The following is a 21,651-nucleotide window of genomic DNA, read 5'->3' as shown; positions in this document are numbered from 1 at the left end:
AGTGGGTCCAAATCTGCAAACGGTGTCAAACTAATAGAGAAACAGAAAGAAACTGGAATTGTTGTATTTAGTATGTTTCCCATTTTATGGAATTTGGCAGTCGGATCTGCCATTCACTTGCCTAATCTGGTGTGGAGAAAATGCACCTCTTTTCATCTGATGGATCTGCAGAAATATGTAGAGCAGTAGCCATATTTTGTGTTATTGCTATTTCTACAATAGATGTCACTGTTTAGGTTTCCCAAACATGAATATTCTATACAAACTATTTTTTTTTCATACCATGCATACTTTTAATTAATTTCTAAGCCTTAGGAATGTGCATTGTTTAGGCAGCTGGTATATGGCTGTGCTAAAAATTGAAATGAAAAAAAAGAACAATTATCACTTCTTGTAATTTGGTGTCTTATCAGCTGTTCACCTTATATAAGAGGCCACCTAAGAAGCTTGCTTTAAGTCTTTATCTTATTCACGATGCTGCAAATGTCGGAGTAGCTTTTTGGGAGTTAATCTCTTATTTCTTAAGTCTTTCTCTCTCCTTCTCTCTCTCTCTCTCTCTTTCTCCCCCTCCCCTCATGTTTGTGTGTGTGTGTGTGTGTGTGTGTGTGTCTGGTTGTTTGTTTCAGATCTACTTCCTGCCTCCCTTGTAACATCCGACTATTATTCAGCTGTACATTCCTGGCAAACTCTGGCTTTTTCTAAGGCATTGTATTAAAACTTAGCGGGGAACTAAAAACAAAACAAAGAAACCAGTCTGTTTAAAATGGTGCAAGCCAGAGATATCCACGGGATATGATTTTTAAAACAAATCAAAATGGCAAACAAAATCGTGCAATCAATGCTCTGCCTGGTTTTTTCCCCCTTTCCCCCCTGTGTTTAGATTTTTAAAAATATTTTTTTTATCCTGCCTTTATTATTTTTATAAGTAACCCAAGGCAGCGAAACATACATAATACTCCTTTCTTTTCCTATTTTCCTCACAAAAACAACCCAGTGAGGTGAGTTGGGCTCAGAGAGAGTGACTGGCCCAAAGTCACCCAGCCAACGTTCATGCCTAAGGCAGGACTAGAACTCACAGTCTCCTGGTTTCTGTCTAGGTGTCTTAACCACAAGACCAGGCCGGTTCTTGTTGTATGTAAAGGTTTAAAGGTTTCTCCTGTCCAGTCATGACCAACTCAAGGGGGCGCCGCTCATCTCTGATTCTCAGCCGAGGGGGCCTGCGTTGTCTGAGAGCTGTTTCTGTCATCATCTGGTCAGCATGAAAATATGGAATGTAGTAACTTTCCCACCAAAATGGTACCTATTTATCTACTTGCATTTGGATGCTTTCAAACTATTAGGTTGACAGGAGCTGGGGTGAGTAACATCATGTGACTCTTGGGTCTTGAATTTGGGTTGTCAGCTTTCTAGCTCAGCGTCTTAACTATGAGGCATCACACCACCCTCTTGTTGTACGAATGCAGTATTGCAGGCTAATTCTGCTCACTGCCAGGAATTCGTTCTGACTGGCTCGAGGTTGACTCAGCCTTCCATCCTTCTGAGGTCATTAAAATGAGGACCCAGATTGTTAGTGGGCAATAGGCTGACTCTGTAAACCGCTTAGAGAGGGCTGTAAAGCACTGTGAAGCGGCATGTAATTCTAACTGCTATTGCTATTATTAAGTATGAAACACATAAAAGAAAGGTGGAACTTTGAATACACCATTGTGGATCCCATCTCGATTTTATGATCCTATTCTGCAAATGTTGTCTTGCAAAGGAAAATGTTGTTCTGCAATTAAGCTGGGTGCACATAATGCCTAAGAGATAGCCTCATATTTTCATACAGTTCTTAAAGAGTGCAATTAGATCTTGATGAACATCTTACTGGCTCGTGAGAAGTGAATTTCAGAATAAGCAAAGCTTTCAAGCAGCTGACATTATCATGTAATTGTACCTTATATTGTGTATATCCAACTACTATATAAAAAAGTAAATACATATTAACATTTTGAAACGTAGGAGGCACTACAATTTAGAGATAAGTGAGTGCTATATAATCAAATCCTGGATACTGTGGTGTTTCTGAGTGCCACTGTCTTAGTCTCATCACATGTCTACTGTAAATGCCTACTATACTTTTAGTAAAATAAGAAGAATCCAGATTTGGGGAAGGAGGGTAAGAAATTATAGTTTGGATTTTTACGTTGGCTTAGCTTGATGATTAGCACCCATTGTGCTACCAAAACCATTTGTATTTTCACAGTATTGTTTGGTCTATAAGCACAAGGCAGGATTGAAGTAGAAATAATTGAAGAAAGGGAAGTGGGAAGAACCTAGAGTAAAACTATCTGCTTGAAGAAAAGTTCTTTTTTTTCTGTTTAAAAATAGGACGGGGTCCCACTGTGAAGCAGGAAGAAAGTAGAATGCTTCTGCATAGACTCCTTTTTTGTCTGCAAAAGTGTGATTTTTAAGCAGCTGTGCTTTCAAACTGAAGTTGGAAGATAGCTGTAGCTAAAATTCACACCCAGTACCACCCCTTCCTGTGTCCTGTGGCCAGAAAAAGAAAAAAAAATATACGTACATGGACACACCGTTAATTGGGAGGATGTCAGCTTGAGGAGAGCTGGCTGCAGTGGGCGAAACTTTTTGTGCATGGGATGTGCGTGGGATTAAACAACCTAAAAGTTCTGGGGGTACAATGGAGTGGCACTGAGCAGGGTCCCATCCAGTGACTGTCTTTGGGTGCCAGGTTCTCAGGAGCTGCACAACAATTAGGCAACCATGTCAAGACGAAGGTACATTGAACCCACAAAGTTCTGGATTTGGGCATCGCTTCTATTAATGGAAGGTGAGTGGACAGATCTCCTGGTAGAAACTCATAGATCTACAGAAAGAATCCTCTCTACCCTTGCTCCTGAGTCAACGTGTTTAAGATGTTGCTATAAGATGAGCTTAAGTCCCATAATTTGGAATTTGGGGTGTTTGGAGAGCTGAGTAGCTCTAAACACCTCTTAAATTTATTTGCATTACTAGCATTCTAATAGCATTGCCAGAGGACTTGTCCTCCCTTGATGCAACTGGTGTTTACAGGTGCCTTTGGTTTCAAAGAGTCTCTTTGCTGTTATAGGTATGAAGAAGATTAATTTCAGTTCCAAATCAATTGTTCTGTGCCATCTTGGATGCTTTGCCTTTAAATTTGCTGTGTTCGGGGCATTATATATTTGTGGCATCTGGGCCCTTGCAATCCATAATCCGGTGCTCAGCAGGAAGCAGAGATGGCAGCTCCTTACCATCTGCTGTTTCTTTCCTACCATGAAAAACAAGTTTTTAATATCTTCAGCATTAGAAAAATCCAGTACTTCCTAAGGCAAATTAGCTTAGATTTCAGCAGTTCTAAAAACAGCAAAAATAATACTTGCAGTTTGGTTGCATGGAAGAGGATCAGTGGTTGCAAAATGGTGGCTTGCCTAACACATGGTTTTAGAACTTATTACTTTGCATTAGCTGTGTTCACCTATTACACAAATCCACTCACTGTGGTTTATAGATTAGAATACAGAATAACACAGTTGGAAGTGACCTTGGAGGTCTTCTAGTCCAATCCCTTACTCAGACAGAAAACCCTATATCGTTTCAGACAAGTGGTTGTCCAATCTCTTCTTAAAAACCTCCAATGATGAAGCCCCCACAATTTCTGGAGGCAAGTTGTTCCACTGATTAATTGTTCTAATTGTCAGGATATTTCTCCTTAGTTCTAGGTTGCTTCTCTCTTTGGTTAGTTTCCATTCATTGCTTCTTGTCTAGCCTTCTGGTGCTTTGGAGAATAGCTTGACTCCCTCTTCTTTGGGGCAGCCCCTGAGATATTGGAACACGGCTTTCATGTCACTCCTAGTCCTTCTTTTCATTAAACTAGACATACCCAATTCACGCTACCCTTCTTCATATGTTTTAGCCTCCGGTCCAGTTTGGTGTATTGATACAATACACCAAACCAAAATTATATTATCTTAGCTGGAGTTTATTTCACATCACCAGCATGATCATTTGACAGACAGAAGTTGCAGATTTGTACTAGTGGGAAAACTATGATTGGCTTTGTCTATTTTTCTGGATTTTTTTTTAATTAAAAGACAGCACAGCCTATACACATTATTTTCATACCCTTTAACTAAAACTGCCTACTAGGTTAAGTGGGATCAGGATCCTGATTCATTGCTTGTTTCCAGTTGGATTTGTTCTGTAAACTGCTTTGAGAGGGCTGTAAAGCACTGTGAAGTGGTATATGTCTAAGCGCTATTGCTATAGTCTGTCTGTCTGTCTGTCTGTCTGTCTGTCTGTCTGTCTGTCTGTCTGTCTCTCTCTCTCTCTCTCTCTCTCTCTCTCTCTCTCTATCTATCTATCTATCTATCTATCTGAATGAATCTAAAGGAGCACCCAGATTATTGGCGGCAAATATGCTGATTCTATAAACCGCTTAAAGAGGGCTATAAAGCGCTGTGAAGTGGTTTATAATTCTAAGTGCTATTGCTACAGTCTGCCTGCCTGCCTGCCTGCCTGCCTGCCTGCCTGCCTGCCTGCCTGCCTGCCTGCCTATCTATCTATCTATCTATCTATCTATCTATCTATCTATCTATCTATCTATCTATCTATCTATCTATCTATCTATCTATCTATCTATCTATCTACCTACCTACCTACCTACCTACCTACCTACCTGAATCTAAAGGAGGACCCAGATTGTTTGGGGCCATATGTCGACTCTGTAAACTGCTTAGAGAGGGCTGTAAAGCACTGTGAAGCGGTATATAAGTTTAAGTGCTATTGCTATCCTGGGAGACAGGAGGAAGAGCTGCAGATTAAACAATAGGCAAGAGGCAATCTGTACTTCCAGACTTGCAAGATTCTGTTAATGTAAAATTACAATAAAGATAGAGCTGGAACTTGTGGATGTGCTTCTTGTCTGGATTACCTCACAAGGCTGAAACTAAGCTTTGGAGTCTGATTAAAAGAGTCTTTCTATATTCTTTAGAGCAAGATGATTCTATAACTCAAGAAGTCAGGATTTGTCCTGGGTGCATTGTCCCCATGCTTCTGTTCAAGGCCTAGGTACTAGATTGATGTAAAAAGTTATTTATCTTTACATGAACTAGGTAAAAGTATTTAGATTACTACTTTTTGGGGTCCCCATGTACTTGTCTGTCAGTATGTATGTGCTGTGGCCTAGGACCTGAGCAAAATTTACAGACAGACATGCACATATACACAGAGAGACACATAGCATGGGTTTGTCCTATACTTTTGGCAAACTGAACTGCTATTTTCTTCTCACCATATTATTGTCAAGAAAGAAAAGCAAAGGTGCCTTTTTTTTAAAAAAAGAGGTCATTTTAAGCACTGTGATAGGCTTAAGGACAATTTTTGTGAAGTCATGATTAGGAAAATTAGCTGCACCTGGACTAGAGGAACAGAGAGAGCCTATTGTATTTGAAAGACCCATGAGACTTTTCATTGTGACTGGTGGTCCATGACTCTTAGTCTCCTTTAAGGTGACAATGCCAGGAAGCTTTGCAGAGGAAGTTCCAGAAGAATGACCGTGTGTGATAACAATGAGTTGGACTCTCTGAGAATTCATATTCATAGAATATCATTGTACATACAAAATGGTGGAAGATGAAAGGAAGTTTTGTAAGTTTTGATGCTTGAAGGCTAAAGATGTGTATTTCTTTTTTTGAAATGGTTGTTGTTTAATAATACTTAAATACTCAGTTGTGGGATTCAAATATGTGAACAACCTGTTCTCTGTGTAGATGCCGCTTCCGGACGTCCGTTCTGGGCCTGGGCAACAACAAAATTGGCTACCGGTTCTGCCAAACTGGTGTGAACTGGCTGAATCCCACCACTGCTTATACTTTAGAACACTAAAAACATGGTTGCTCTCTCAGGACTTCATCTGTAGCTTTCTTATAAGGGTACTCTGCTTTTCTCTATTTTATTCAAGGGTGCATCCATGATCTTTTAACATTTAATGTGAAGTGTAAGAAATCAGGAGCCAGAGTGGTTCAGATGAATACAGGTTTATTGTATGCTAAAGCTTTCTACAAGAATCTGAACTACTAACGGTCAGAGCAAATTGACAATAGACAAGAGTCAGCTATGGGTGGGGCTTAGATCTATTGTGAGTGTGAAAGGATTCAAGACTGATGATGTGCTTGACCCTTGGGCTCAGCCTGTTTACCTCCTACACTTAACTTCATAATAATCCTGTGAAGCAAGTTAGACAGGCAGCAGTCTGGCTATTCCGTAATTCATACGTTACGGAGGTACTTGGGTACATAACTTCTTTAGAGAGATCCTATCTCCTGTCCTCTACCTTCCCCACCACCACCACACCACCACTAACAAACTCTAGTTAAAAGCTGTTACCTCTCAGCAGCAACTGTTCAGAGGTAAAGCTTTCACTCTTCTTACCTTAACACGGTCTCTGTCACTGTCATACTCATCACCATGTTAAAGGAGGAAACACTGAAGATTAGTAAGAAAGAAAAATGCACTCCAGCTCTTCCCATTTAGACTAACAGAGGAACAGAGCATGCCACCACAATGGGACTCTAGCAATTGCAAAGTCACAACCCAGAGGAGATGATGGTAATAACATTGACCGCAAAAAGTAGAGCAAGGCGAAGGGAAAAGATTGGCTTGGCGGGAGAAAAAAAAAGTTCGGTGAGCATATTTCTTGCTTCCCTTCCTCCTCCTTCCAGGTTCAAAGTCCCGCTCCATGGAATTTGCCCCACAGATTCTTGATCACCCCTCCAACCTTGTGGTGCGTAAGGACCAACCCGCCACCATGAACTGCCGTGCTGATGGAAATCCAGCTCCCACCATTGAATGGTATCGCAACGGAAAGTACGTGAAACCCAGCAAAGATGATGCTACGGTCCAGCCTACCCTCCTACCAGATGGGTCTCTCTTCTTCCTCCGCCTCAGCCAGGAGAAGGGAAAATCAGATGAGGGGGTATACCATTGCCTGGCCAGAAACCCCTTGGGTAAAGCCACGAGTAAGAATGCATCGCTCTATTTAGAAGGTAAGGCATTGGAAGAGCCTGGAGAATTTGCAGTAGTAGTAACATTCAGGAAGAAGCTTTGATCGCCCCTCATTCCCAGCACTTTGTGCTGAGCTTGTTTCTTTGAGCCCCTATTCAATATGAAGAGATACTGCTGTCTTTTCTGTATTGCCTTAGCCAGGACAAAGAGACAGCCATGTGTCAACTGCAGTGGTTCCTCTCCTTGTAATGGGATGCATGGGCGACCTTGAAGAAAGGGGAGAAGAGACGATGCCTAGGAAACCGTCTGACAAGAGCAGCAGGAATCCCCCGTGCCTTAATGGTCAGAGAAAGAAACTTAGGAAGGACACACCCCAATTACCTAATGGTTATCTTCCCCTCTCTCTCCGCTCTCAAGAGGTCAGCAAAGAGAGCAGGTTGTGTTGATAAAATACATATTGGACAGCAGAACATCCTACAAACTCATTGGGCTGCTTCCTTAAGCTCCTCCTCCTCCTCCAGTTATCCTGTAATGATATATGTGGGAAAGACCTTGGGACACGGGGCAAATGAAACGGTCAGATAATGGTCTAGTACAGGGGTAGGCAACCTTGGCTCTTTTATGACTCGTGGACCTCAACTCCCAGAATTCCTGAGCCAGTCAAGCTGGCTCAGGAATTATGGGAGTTGAAGTCCACGAGTCATAAAAGAGCCAAGGTTGCCTACCCCTGGTCTAGTCTAATGAAGAGAAGGGCAAGGGGGGACATGATAGCAGTGTTCCAATCTCTCAGGGGCTGTCCTAAAGAAGAGGGAGTCAAGCTATTCTCCAAAGCACCTGAGGGCAGGACAAGAAGCAACGGATGGAAACTCACCAAAGACCGAAGCAACCTAGAACTAAGGAGAAACTTCCTGACAGTTAGAACAATTAACCAGTGGAACAACCTGCCTCCAGAAGTTGTGGGTGCTCCAACACTGGAAGTTTTCAAGAAGAGACTGGACAGCCATTTGTCTGAAATAGGATAGGGTTTCCTGCCTGAACAGGGGGTTGGACTAAATGACCTCCAAGGTCTGTTCCAACTTTTATGAGGATGATGAGGATGATGATAATGAGGATGATGAGGATGATTATATAAGAGGCAGCATAGCTCACAATCGGAAAATGGGCAGGCCAAGGACCTGTCTCAATAAAGCAAGCAGTTAAAAGTGGAGAGCGAGGAAGTTTGTACTTTCAGGCTTGCAAAATTCTGTTAGTGCACTAAAGTAGGTTTAGCTCACCTAGTCATGTTTCCTGTCTGGTTTATTTGGGGAGGCCAACATCAAACCTGCAAGTCTGCAAGTACAAACTTCCCAACCTCCACTTTTAGCTGCTTGTTCCATTAGGGTGGATCCTTCCTAACTTTCTTCCTCTGACCATTTAGCCACTGAGGGCTCCTGTCTTCTCCGATGTTTCCTTAGGCGGCATCCCTTCTTCCTTTTCCCCAAGGTCACCCATGGATTCCATTACCAGTTTGTTTCTTCCTGGGCCACAGAGATATATAAGAAACAGGAACTTTGGAGCATTTCCTTAACTTAAGTGTGCATGCTGGGGCAAGAACATACAACAGAGGCAACCAAGCAACATCTCAAGGATACCAGCAATCAAGCAGACTTCATGTCCTTCCCCAAATATAATTTTTTTTTAAAGTAGCCCTCACATTTCCTACCGACCTGCTGGATGCTTAAATCAAATCACTGTTCCTAAACTAAGCCAGCCCATGAGCCTGACACAGTTTGACGTGCTTCCATCAGTGGTTTTAGGGAGGAGATACAAAGGGATTGCATTCAAATCCTGAGCCTGCCCATAGGGTGAAGGAGCCATCCAAACCATCACCCGTGCCTTACTGTGCTGCCCATTTATGCTGGCCCTTGCTGTGAGTTGCTAATTCCACGTTTAATTAAATATCCCGGTGACACTGATCTGTTCTGTTTAAACCTCTTACTGTCAGATTCCAACGACTCTCATCTCTTTAAGTGTGGCTAAATTCTGCAACACGATATGTAAGATGTGGAGCAATCTGGCTGACAAATCTGTTCATCTAGCTAACTAATCAATATCAGCTAGGATAATGGATTTGGATGGTGAGATGGGCAGCATATATATATATATATATTCAATAAGCAAGCAAACAAGTAAATTTTATGCATCCAAGTGTTTTAGGGACAGGAAATTCTGTTCTCTTCTATTCAAGTTGTCACCTTCAATCTCAGTGTTCCCCGAGGCAGAATCCTTTATAAGCCACGTTGTAGGTTGTTTTCTCCCCCTTTTGGAATGAAGAAAACAAGGTAGCAATTTCAGTATAAACAAACAAACAAATAATGCAGAGGCCTCAGGGAGAGAGTAAGCAATGCATCAAGAATAATAATAAGACAAATCAGTTGAAAGAAAATAATTAAAAGGATAATTGGAACACAAGATATGGGATGTATTCTCTCTCTCTCTTTGTGTGTGTGTGTGTGTGTACATGTCTGTGGGTCTCTGTGCACTAAGCTATGATACTTTTTTGTTTCCTTGCAACTAAACACAATCATATATGTGATAAGGGCTGGATGCCAAACAGCCCGTGCCTATTCTCAGTCCGCAACATTTTCTCTCCACCTTGGCATCTAAAATGTCTCCCCTGTAGAGTTGTGCAGCTCAAATTATTAATGCAATTAGAATTCCTCTTTAATAAGCAGGCCTGGAGACTCTCCAATTAACACTTCATTACTGATCAGATTCCCTTCAGCTCCCGTGGTCCGTCAGGAAGGCTCACGGTGGTGTTTGTCAGCTATAAATATTCATACAAGTAAAGATGGCTTGGGAGAGGCTTCCGCTAGCCAGGCTCAATCAAGTGTGCCAGAAGAGGCTGCCTTTTTGGTACATTTCTCGCAGTGAACTGCCCTCTCTGGCTGGCTGTCAGTCCAAGCCAGGAAAGGATGCCAAACAGGTGCTCCAGGAGTCAGCAATGGTGGCATTTTCCTTCCTCCATCTTCCTTCTTCTTGACATGCCCCTTTCAAACAAAATCAGCAGGGAAGTAAATGTTGTTTTGGCATTTTGCTAGAAGTGTGAATCTCCCTCTGAGCAAATTGGCCACAAATGTGTGAAAACTGGGATGGGTGGATCCTAGGCTGGAGTATTTCAGAGAGCAGATACAAGAACACTGTTTCATGTAGCCAGACCTTTTTTTTTTTAAAGTGCCACTTTTTAGCCGTCTCAAACATTGGTTAAATCATGCTGGCTGAGGAATTCTGGGAGTTGAAGTCCACAAGTCTTAAAGTTGCCAACTTTGGAGACCCCTGGGTTAAATTCTTCACAAAATGTTGGGCATACTTACTTTTTATGTAATGGTTACTCAGATTCCGAGGTTTTGCTTTGCCCCCAGAAGTTTAGTCCCAAATGTTTCTCAACCTTGTTAATCTTCAGTCGTGTGGACTTCAGCTTTCCAGAACTGCCCAGCCGGCAAGCCTCCAAGCCAACTGGGGAATTCTGGGTGTTGAAGTGCACACATCATAAAGTTGCCAAGGCTGAGAAATACAGTTTTAGAGGAATCGGTAGTTTAGCATTGCAAAGATTTCTGCTTGACATGTTAAAAAGCTGTTCTTAAGATCCTTCAACTTCCCAGGCTGTTCTCTAGAACAGGGGTCCCCAACACCCTGATGCTGCAGCCTGGTACTAGGCTGCAGCCAATTCGTAACCAGGCCGCACAAGCAGCAGGTCCATTGGCATGAGCGGCAGTCACTTGTGTGCACGCGCGAAACTGCATTTGTGCAAGCGGCAGGCATGACTGCCGCTTGCACAAATGGAGCTTCATCAGCAAATGCCTTCTGCTCACACAAATGGAGCTGCATGTGTGTATGCCTGTATGTGTGTATGCCTTGCACAGAACCATTTCCTTTCCCTCCCCCTATTGCCAGTCCATAAAGCCAGAAAGCCATTTTTCTCTTCCCCCCCCCCCCCAGTGCTTTTCCAAACAAAACATAGATTGAAGCAGTCAGTTACTTTCTAAAAATACCTAGGAGATTTATGTGAGGGCCAAAGGCATTCTTGAGTATAAAAATCAGGCTGGACGTTCCTGCTTTTGCTTTTCAGTATACATGCTTCCGTTTAACTTCTTCTTAATTAACATGATTTTTTTAAAAAAAACTTCCTGCTGGAGCAGTCTAAAAATATCCAGGAAGAATAATATCCGAAGGTAGGAACCCCGCATGTAAGCATTTGACTCATCTCCTGGAGTTTTGATTGTATCACAAAAGATTCACATCCTCCATGGGGAACAAATGCAGGAAACAGGCAACATTGAAAAGGCTGAATGGCAAAGGATAAAGAATTCCCTGTTTTCCTCTCTGTAGGATTTTTCTTTCAGATTGCCTTCCCAGTTCAGGCTGTCAAGGCAATTATTATCTTTAAGGGAGACAAACCAACTAAAGCATTTTCCCATCAACAGCTATTCCAGCTCTTATTTCGTTACTACAGGATGTTGTGAGGCTGACCTCCAGTGAGGCGGTCTAATTTAGAGGGTTCACTGAAAGGAATTTATCTCTCCAGAAAGGCTCATCCCAATGTTAATGACAAAGTCAGTTGATTGCATCTTAAATGTGCTAAGCCATGGTTTGGTATGCAAACCATAACAGCCTAAGGTACACAAATTTCAAGCCGTGAACCCTGATTTCCAAAATGTCTGAGTTAACATAATCCATTGGATCTATCTCAATAAGATATGGTTAGTATAAAGCATGATTAATTATGATGTATAAATGCATACCAAATGTATTTGAAACATCAAATGTATAAAAAAGCTCTACTATCAAGTGACAGGAACTATATCTCTTTAGAATTAAAACAGGATGGCCCCGTGGAATTAGTTTTGGGTACCAATTAATCTTGTGATAGTTGTTATATTTTTGCCATTTTTTTTCAAAGTTAAAAAAAAATGAAGCTCACTGGATATCAGCATTGCTTATGGGGTCATTCTCAACTGATAAGAAACAATTCTGGAATGAAATAACAGTCTTGGAAGGCTTGTTCCAGGTACTTGGCCACTGATATCAAAAAAGTTATTCTTCTACAAGTTTCTGAGAATGAACTAAAAATGGGGTGGAAGGATGAAAATCCACCTATCAAAGATTGTTTTTGGACGCTTTTGTTTCTTGTAGTCCTAGAAGAGGAATTCCAACTTCATCCTAATGACCTGAAGGTGACAATTGGGGAACCATGGTTGTTGCGGTGTGTGCCTCCACTGGGACATCCTGAGCCCACCGTCTCATGGAAGAAGAACGGAGTGCCCATAAGCCCAGAAAATGGCCATTATGAGGTAGCCAAATTAGTTCTTACTACTTATTTTAAGCAGCACCTAGATTTAAGTAGCTTAGAGACTTAATAGCCAGCCATCAGCACCCCAATCAACAACTAAACAACAACTAAAAAGCTAAACAGAACAAGCATAGAATAGGCCAAAGGACAAATTCTGGTAGAGAGAAGTTCTCTGAGGATGGGCTCCAGCATGAGTCTCTGAAATCTCAGAAGACTGAACCTCTCTCTGGTCCTGGTGACTGGCCCAGATTGGATCCTGCAACTTCTTGAAGTCAGTGGGACAAATTAGTAGACTAACAGTTATAGTAGACATATAGAAATCAGTGAGGTTGCATTGTCACATCGTACGTACTGTAAGCACAAGTTAACAAAACACCATGGCTTTCTTTATCTCATAAATGATGCCCTCATAGATGGTTTAAAGCAATAGCTTGATTCACACAACAGAAGTTTTGGGAGAGGCTACTGAGGCAACTTTGGAGATTGTGCAACCCTAAATAATAGATTGTGTTCTTCTAATTTTGAAAAGAGAGAGAGAGAGAGAGAGAGAGAGAGAGAGGAGAGATATTACTAAATCCTAAACTTTCCTTCCCCAAGACATAGAAAAATGGGGAGGTTCTTTTCTTCAATTCTCCAGCAAGATCATTTGTCTCCTCTGATATTCCAGTCCTTCATTCCCCCCCCCCACTCTATTTCTGCAGTTCTCCAAAGAAAAACTTCTGGTAGCCTCTGCTCAGAAGAGTGATGCAGGAACATATACATGTCTGGCTGTCAATCAAGCAGGGGAGCAAGAGAGCAGAGCAGCCACAGTCACTGTCTTGGGTAAGAAAATCCACAATGATTAGAGTTCACCTAGGCTTGGCTTTGCAGTTGGAGGGCCATTCTTTAAGACAGCTTGGAACAATGCACAAACACCTCCTTGAGATGGCACGTAGTAACATTGATGACTGTCAGGTTGCCAAAATGGGACTGAGGAAACACTCTGCTTCTTCCATTGTAGAAAGGCCAACATTCATTCAGAAACCCAGTGATGTTGTAGCCAGTGTTGGCAGCAGCGCTCAGTTCACTTGTGGAATCCGTGGAGACCCAAAACTTGTTGTGCAGTGGTATAAAGAAGATGGAGATCTCCCTTCAGGGAGGCAAGTATAACTTCCTAGTTGAGTTCCAATTCTCCTATTCATCTTTTAGAATTGTAGGTGAGACCGATGATTCTACAAGTATTCTTCAGAATCCACCACCATGGCTGGATTTAATTTTCATGCTTTGCCCTTGGGGTACCTAAGTCTTGTCGAATAGGTTCGTATGTAAAAAGATGGTCTTAGGCAGGACTGGTCCTGTTTACTTTCTCACTGGAAATCATCATCATCACCATCATCATCACCATCATCATCATTCATCTCTCAAGAAATTTAGAGATTTTTCCTTTGCCATTTTATTCTCACAAGAATTCTGAAAGGTAAATTGCGTGGTGAGATATGTCTTCAAACAAACTACACTGGAGAAAACGAGGCTGAGTATTATTATCATTTTCATTCCGCGTATCCCTGCTGTTTCTTTGTAAGATCAGAAATGTTTAAGAAGATCAGACGAGAAAGTTACTGCAATACAGAACAAACAAGCGAACAAACCAAAATTCACAGCAAGCAAAATAAGAGAGTCCAGAGAGCTTTTTAACTAAATGCAAACAACGGGGTGTTGTATGGCTCTCCAGATTTCTTCTAAGGAAAACTTACTCCTTGATAGAAATCTTCATCAATTTGTGCAAGCATGAATAAAGAGTTAGAGGGTGCCCCCCTCCACACCACTTCATATCTTTAGAGTCCTGGTGCTGCAGTGGTTAGAATGTAGCAGTGCGGGCAAACTCTGCCTACAGCCTGAAGTTTGATTTTGACCAGCTCAAGATTGACCCATCCTTCCATCCTTCTGAGGTCGGTAAAATGAGGACCCAGATTGTTGGGGACAATATGCATAATAATTCTTTGACACCCAGAGAATGCTTTGGAGCGATATGGAAGCCTAAATGCTATTGCTAAATTCTATATCACATATTAACAGTGCTTTTTTTGTAAAAGAAAAAGGTGCCAGAACTCACACATGTCATACAACCCGCCTTGCCTACCCTACAATGTATCATCCAAAAAAGGTGCCGGAACTCTATTCTGAGTGTTCTATGAGAAAAAAAGCCCTGCATATTAATATGTCTTGGGACGTGTCCAGTGAAGTTTGATAGATGGCAGATTCATGGAGGACCAAATAATATTGCCATTCAATGCATTATCTATTTTTTTTAAGTATTCCTGGGAATGGGGGAGAATCACACAATGTATTATTGAGTTTTTGAAAGAATTCCTAGGAAGTGGTGGGGGGGGGGAAGGAACCAATCTGTTTTTTTTTCTTTTTATGTAAATAAGGTCACTGTGGCCAACTGAGAATTCTGGACGTTTCCTCACAGGTATCAAGTAGACCAAGAAAATGTCCTTCAGATTCACCACCTGACAATGTGTGATACTGGGAAATACATCTGTGCTGCTTACAGCCACGGAGGGACTATTTTTGCCAAGGCATCTTTAACTGTGGAAGGTGAGCAACTTTCTCTACAAGACCCACAAGAAAAAAGAAGAGGGCCCTTGCTGAATAAGAGCCAGAGGTTTTCCTTAAACAAGCACTTACCAAAATCCACTATCTTCTTCTTAGGGCAACAGCCCCCTGTCCCACAACAAGATTATTTTCAGCTACAATAAAAAGCTAACATTTTTTTCCCCAGATGAACCACTGAATCATGACATAACTCTGCAATTAATTCCTCTAGAGCAGGGATACACGGATTATTTAAGGGTGATTTGTTAAAAGCTGAATAATGAGTGGGGGAGAGGAGGACAAAGAACTTTTACAAGAGTCAGGAGTGGGTGTGGGTTGGGGGGGTTAGGGTTGTTAAAAGTAGGCAATGGTCCATATGAAATTAGATTAAAGGCTTCTCCTAAACTGTTCACTGTCCACTAAAGTAAGGCCAGGTCACATCTGAATGCAAGGAAACCATTGGTATCATTGTCCTTCAAGTACCTATGGAGATTCTCAGTCATCCAGGTCATGGCTGTCCCCAAAGTGATTTTTCAAAAGGCAACTGGACTTGCTTCGGGGTTTTTTTCCTTGAAAACTCTTCGCTTCTCATCCAAGAAGCTTCTTCAGTCCTGACTGAGTGGTGGAGAAAGGAAGAATTTATATTCCTTGCAGTTATCTTGTTTGTTAGGTACTTTCTCAACATTTCTGAGAACTGTTTTTTTTTTCCTTCAAGGAAGAAACAAAGAAAATTCAGTTGCCTTTTGAAAAATCACCTTTGGGATGTCCTTCAAATACTTTAAAGTTGAGGCTGACATACCATATATATTGTGGGTTTCTTTTCTGGCCTTTAGATCCACTAGACCCCAGGCAGAAGGACTGGAACAGGTCAAAAGATGTTCCAAAGGAGCTGATGGATATCAGAGTTTGTCTGGTAAATGTGACCATTGTCCCTTCTGCCCCAGCTGCCCATCTGCATTGGAAGGTGAGTTAAGAATGCCAAAGGGTGATAGTTCAAAATCTAGATATTCTTAATGATGAGGAGTTATGATTTAAAATGACTTTAATTAACATACCCATTTCTATAAATAGAATGGACTCAAACAATTTTTTTAGGCTGGTGGGTACATTTATAAACAATAAAGCAATGGAAGGATCCAGACATGATCAGAGGGTAAGAAGTGAGAAATAGAGCAATAGTTTCTAAGAAGAGTGATGTAGCCCAAGGCAGACAAATATAATAAAGACATAATTTAAAAAAAAATCAGGATGGAAGAGAGGGAGGAAGGGAAGGAGAGAGGTGGGAAGAGAAGGAGAGAGGGAGGGAGGGAGGGAGAAATGGTCTTTTGAATTCATAGGAATCACATTTCAAAAACAATGAAATTCTTCTCTGGCAGGACAGGAGTCTCCCCAAACAAATATTCATCCACTTCAGAGACCAGTTAGATTCAAAACGGCAACAATAATTCTAATCCTAATTGTGCAAATCCTCACAGCTCTTGCTTGCAATAATTCACTTTATATTCTCAATTTTCCTTTCTTCACCACCATTTTTTTTATTTCAAAGGGTTTTGAATCATCCTATTTCAGTGTTTGCATATGGCAGTGGTGGCGAACCTATGACACGCGTGCCAGAGGCGGCACTCAGAGCCCTCTCTGTTGGCACACGTGCCGCAGCCGCCAGCAGCAGATCCATCAGGCTGCCCCACCCAGCACAAAGGAGGCAAAGCAGCTGACTCGCAAGCTCGACTAGAGGTGGTAGAGCAGAGGTCACCAACCATTGTCGATTGGCAGACTGGAAGAAAAGGGCGGGGAAAGCATTTTACATTTACACGTGCTGCAAATGGGGTGGGGCTAGTGCCTGCGTGATACTCCCTAGGCCTGCCCCATTCTTACGTGGTGCAGCACCTTGTATCTGGACCCCATGGCGCACCGGCTGCCGTTTTTACGCCTTGCAGCACGGTGGCCTATTTTTGCGCTCCTGGTTTTTGTGTGCCAGAGATGGCACTCATAGGGGCCTCCCTGCCACCCCCCGAGGGGACCACAACGCTGATGCGCCCCTGGCACTTTGCGATAAATAAGTGGGTTTTGGGTTGGGGTTTCGGCACTCGGTCTCTAAAAGGTTCGCCATCACTGGCATATGGCATTTTTCAGCCAGGTTCTGTGTCAATACTATTGGCTCCACATCAAATTTTAAATTCAGAACTTTCGGTCAACATTCCAAATGTTTCATAATTCAGAACTAGGGTGAAGATTCTGGTTTAGCTCCCATTTTGCTTTCATTTCTTGCTCAGCAGTACCCTCCTTTGTCTGTACAAGCTCCTTTCCTTTCCTTTCCTTTCCTTTCCTTTCCTTTCCTTTCCTTTCCTTTCCTTTCCTTTCCTTTCCTTTCCTTTCCTTTCCTTTCCTTTCCTTTCCTTTCCTTTCCTTTCCTTCTTTCCTTTCCTTCTTTCCTTTCCCTTCCCTTCCCTTCCCTTCCTTTCCTTTCCTTTCCTTTCCTTTCCTTTCCTTTCCTTTCCTTTCCTTTCCTTTCCTTTCCTTTCCTTTCCTTTCCTTTCCTCTTCCTTCCTTCCTTCCTTCCTTCCTTCCTTCCTTCCTTCCTTCCTTCCTTCCTTCCTTCCTTCCTTCCCTCCTTCCTTTCTCTTTCTTTCTTTCTTTCTCTCTCTCTCTCTCTCTCTCTCTCTCTCTCTCTCTCTCTCTCTCTCTCTCTCTCTCTTTCTTTCCTTCTTTCTTTCTTCCTTCCTTCCTTCCTTCCTTCCTTCCTTCCTTCCTTCCTTCCTTCCTTCCTTCCTTCCTTCCTTCCTTCCTTCCTTCCTTTTATATGGCCACCCAACTCACACATGGTGACTCCAGATGGCTTACAGCATTAAAAATTGTTCTTCTGATTAAGAAGAAATATGTAGCATCCTAACTATATGCCTGATTTCTAGGAATTGAAATGCACTCACCAAAGCACATTTCCAATTACTCTATTGCTTGAAGGTTACCCCAACTTCCCAACCCATAGAGGCTTACAAGGTGTTCTATCGTTCTCTGCTGCCCGCGAAAGCACACTGGGCTGAATGGGATGTCCCAAGAGACCAGCAGACCATTATTCCTGGACTTGAAAGAGGTTACAAGTATGAATTCAAGGTGCGACCGTATTTGGGGAAGATCCATGGGATAGACAGCAACGTGAGACAACTGTACATCCCAGAGGAAGGTGCAAAAGCTTATCACCATGTTTTGACTGATGTTGTTAATTTAATAGCTTGCAGGGAAAATATTTTAGTTTAAAAACTACACTAAATTTTGGAAAGAAATCCAAGCCCATACTTCAAAGCTGTGGGTCCACCCTCTTTCTCTTTTCTTCTCATTTTCTTTCTCCTGCTTTGATTTTGTTGTGCTTTTCTTCAGCTGGCCTTGAGTGGGATGTAGCAGAGCTAGATTTTTTTGGTGGGTGGGAGGTTATTATTTTTATGGGCAAAGATGATCTGAAATTTCTTCACCTTTCTCCCTGGACCTATTGGAGAAGCATTGGGTGGTTGAAGAGACAAGCAGTGTCAGAATAGACATGAAGTGATGGAAGAGTCCTGTGTTCCCAAACAACTTAAGGCATGGGTGGTCTTGCTCCTGCTAAATATTTTCAACTAGTATCTGAGATGTGCTTTTCCAAAAGGCAACTGGACATTTTTGTTTCTTTTTTTGCTTGAAAATTCTTCACTTCTCATTCAAGAAGCTTCTTAGATGAGAAGCAAAACGTATTCAAGGGTGGAAAAACCCAAGAAAGTCCAATTGCCCTTTGGAAAAGCATCTTTGGAGTAAACATGATCTGTGTGACTGAGAGTCTCCATATACTTTCCAACTTATGCTGTCTCTTTCCCGCAGTGCCAAATTCTGCTCCACAAATCATCAGCATCACTGTGTCCAGAGCTGGGAATAGCACTGTGATCATTCACTGGGAGCCTCCTCTCCCAGACACCCACAATGGCATTATTAAGGCTTATCAGGTATGGTGTTTAGTTATTGAATACTGATGAGATGTTGACGAATGGAAGCAACCTCAGAGAAGGATGATGCAAAAGATGTTAAGGAGTGGAGGGTTTGGAATCTTGACTATGAATATCTTTATAGGAAGGAAAACAAGATTTGTTGTGGTGTTTTGTTTCTTTTTGCTTTGCTCTGTGCAGTTATACATGTAAAGCAGGCCATATGAGTCTATGACAATTCATTGCGGCCAACTCACCGTGGCCAACTTGTGGCCATCATGGCCAACTCACCACAGCCAACTCACCACGGCCAGCTCACCATGGCCAACTCACCATGGCCAACTCACCACAGACAACTCATCACGGACAACTCACCACAGCCAACTCATCATGGCAAACTCACCATGGCCAACTCACCACAGCCAACTCACTGTGGAACAACTTGCCATGGCCAACTCACCACAGCCAACTCACCACGGCCAACTCACTGCGGGACAAGAGTTACGCTAATATCAAAGAAATGGTGGAATAGAATAATTAAAGAAAGGATGCCAAAGGACAGAGAGAATGAAATGTGAATGACAAAAATTAAAATATTTTTTAATTTATTTTAAATAATTAAATCCAATTGTTAAATTGCCCTGCAGTGAGTTGTACCACAGCGAGTTGGCTGCAGTGAGTTGTCCCATTCCGATAATAACATTCCTTTTTAAGTGTAAAATTTGCTTGTTATTTTATCTTGGCTAAAATCTACTTGCTAAGCGGGAAGGATCTGGTGGTATTCCAAAAGCTAATGAGCTACAACTATTTCCTGACCGTTTGTCAGACTGGATGGAGCTGCTGGACACTTTGTTTCAGCAACGTTTGGTCTCCCAGAGATTTAAGGACCATCCTTCTCCAGAAAATAACTTGCTTTATGTGATCCGGAAGAGCTACCTTTGTTTCTTGCCTTTTTTCCTCCCCAGGTCTGGTTCCTTGGCAATGAAACCCATCCAGGATTTAACAGGACAGTAGATGGAGGCACACATAACCTGGAAATGACAGAACTCCCAAGTGGACAGAAATACTGTGTGAAGGTAGCTGCAGTCAATGGAGCAGGTGTTGGAGTAGCCAGCAATCCTGTATGCGGTACTGCAGGTCAGAACTTGCTCTTTTATCATTCTTTGGGACGTAGATAACTGCATTTTGGACACTTGCACTTTTCTTATTTTACGGTAGCGTCTACATAGTAGGGCACCCTTGTAGAGGCCACATTTTAATATTTAAAAAGAGCAGATGTGATGCTAATATGAAATGTGCTGTCTCCAGGTAGCTCTTGGCTTCCAGCCGTTCATTTAGCAACTCTTCGGTTTCGGCACTGAAAAAAGGACTTACAACTGGGGTTTTATATTTTTTCAGGGACTTAGTTTAATCTTTTTTAATTGCTCTTAATTTTTGTATTGATGTTTTATATAATTTTAATTTTAATTTTAATTCCATTTATATCCCGCCCTTCTCCGAAGACTCAGGGCGGCTTACAAGCTTAGCAGTAGCCTTCATTCTATGCATATGCCTGCTTATTAGGGCTTTCACACACACCCCAGCGGCATTATTACAAAGTCAGCTTAATTGCCCCCAACAATTGCCCTGAGTCCTTCGGGAAAGGGCGGTATATAAATTCAATCAAATTCAAATTCAAAATTCAAACCTGTCCTTGCACTCTTACAACCATCACAGCATTCCAGCGGTCACATCGTCAAATTTCAGGCACTTGGCAACCGGTGCCTCTTGATGACCGATGCAGCATCCCAGGGTCATGTGACCTCCAATTGCAATCTTCCTAGCCAGCTTCTGACAAGCCAAGTCAAAGGGGGAAGCCAGATTGATTGGATAACTGCACGATCTGCTCAACAGCTGCCGTGATTCGCTTAACAATCATGGCAAAAAGGTTGTAAAATTGGGCAGGACTCACTTAAACAACTGTCTTGCTTAGCCATGGAAATTACAGCGTTCCATAAAAAAAAAGGGGGGGGCCAAAGAAGAGCAACTAAGATGATTAAGGAGAAGCTTCCTAACAGTGAGGACAATTAACCAGTGGAACAACCTTCCTCCAAAAGTTGTGGGTGCTCCAACACTGGACGTTTTTAAGAAGAGACTGGACAACCATTTGTCTGAAACGGTATAGGGTCTCCTGCTTGAGCATGGGGCTGGACTAGAAGATCTCCAAGGTCCCCCTTCCAGCTCTATTCTGATTGATTGATCCCCTGAACTTATGTCATTCCAGATCCCGTGGTGGAGAAGATGGCAAAGACCCCAGACTTTCTGTCAGCTAATTACCTGCTGGAAGTCGTGCGTCAGCCAGTCTTTATTGCCAGCGTTGGTTCGGCGCTCTGGGTCATGCTGATGGTGCTGGCGGTTTACGTCTGCCAGCAACAAGCCAGGCAGTTCAGTGGAGGACGACGGTACGCCCTTGGAGAAGGTAAGGGAGGCTTCCTTTGGCTGCGTTCAGACAACACAGTAAGTGCTCACAAAGGTCAGTCAAAGATTAGCATTTCCGTAGATGCCTTTGGAACCATAGAAGGGAAAAAGGCCACTTAGAAGTGTTGGAGAATTATTTATTTTTATTTATTTTATTAGATTTATATACCGCCCCTCTCCAAGGACTCGGGGTGGTGTACAGGGCAATTAAAACAGTAACAACACACAAGGTATAAAAATTAAAATAAGATTAAATCAATAGCCCTAAGTAATAAATACAATCTAAAATTTAATTTTTTTTTTAAATTTAAACACTAA

At 42.2% G+C, this 21,651-nt stretch overlaps 1 protein-coding gene across 1 annotated transcript in view; it reads left to right on the top strand.

The window, feature by feature from the left end:
- The first annotated feature begins 2,678 nt into the window (after positions 1–2,678).
- ROBO4 (roundabout guidance receptor 4) overlaps positions 2,679–21,651 on the top strand; it is a 49,760-nt gene continuing 30,787 nt past the window's right edge. Inside the window, exons 1-11 of the mRNA XM_081334091.1 lie at positions 2,679–2,830; positions 6,741–7,064; positions 12,196–12,353; positions 13,054–13,174; positions 13,353–13,491; positions 14,805–14,932; positions 15,763–15,893; positions 17,891–18,110; positions 18,776–18,897; positions 19,842–20,013; positions 21,140–21,334. Coding sequence (XP_081190217.1) covers positions 2,764–2,830; positions 6,741–7,064; positions 12,196–12,353; positions 13,054–13,174; positions 13,353–13,491; positions 14,805–14,932; positions 15,763–15,893; positions 17,891–18,110; positions 18,776–18,897; positions 19,842–20,013; positions 21,140–21,334 — 1,777 coding nt within the window. The 5' untranslated portion in view covers positions 2,679–2,763. The remainder of the gene's footprint in view (positions 2,831–6,740; positions 7,065–12,195; positions 12,354–13,053; positions 13,175–13,352; positions 13,492–14,804; positions 14,933–15,762; positions 15,894–17,890; positions 18,111–18,775; positions 18,898–19,841; positions 20,014–21,139; positions 21,335–21,651) is intronic.

The sequence above is a fragment of the Vipera berus genome (genome assembly GCF_964194415.1).
Source record: "Vipera berus genome assembly, chromosome: 8".
Taxonomy (NCBI): Eukaryota; Metazoa; Chordata; class Lepidosauria; order Squamata; family Viperidae; genus Vipera; species Vipera berus.
The sequence above is the reverse complement of the archived record's forward strand: the minus strand, read 5'-3'. Positions and strand labels throughout refer to the sequence as shown.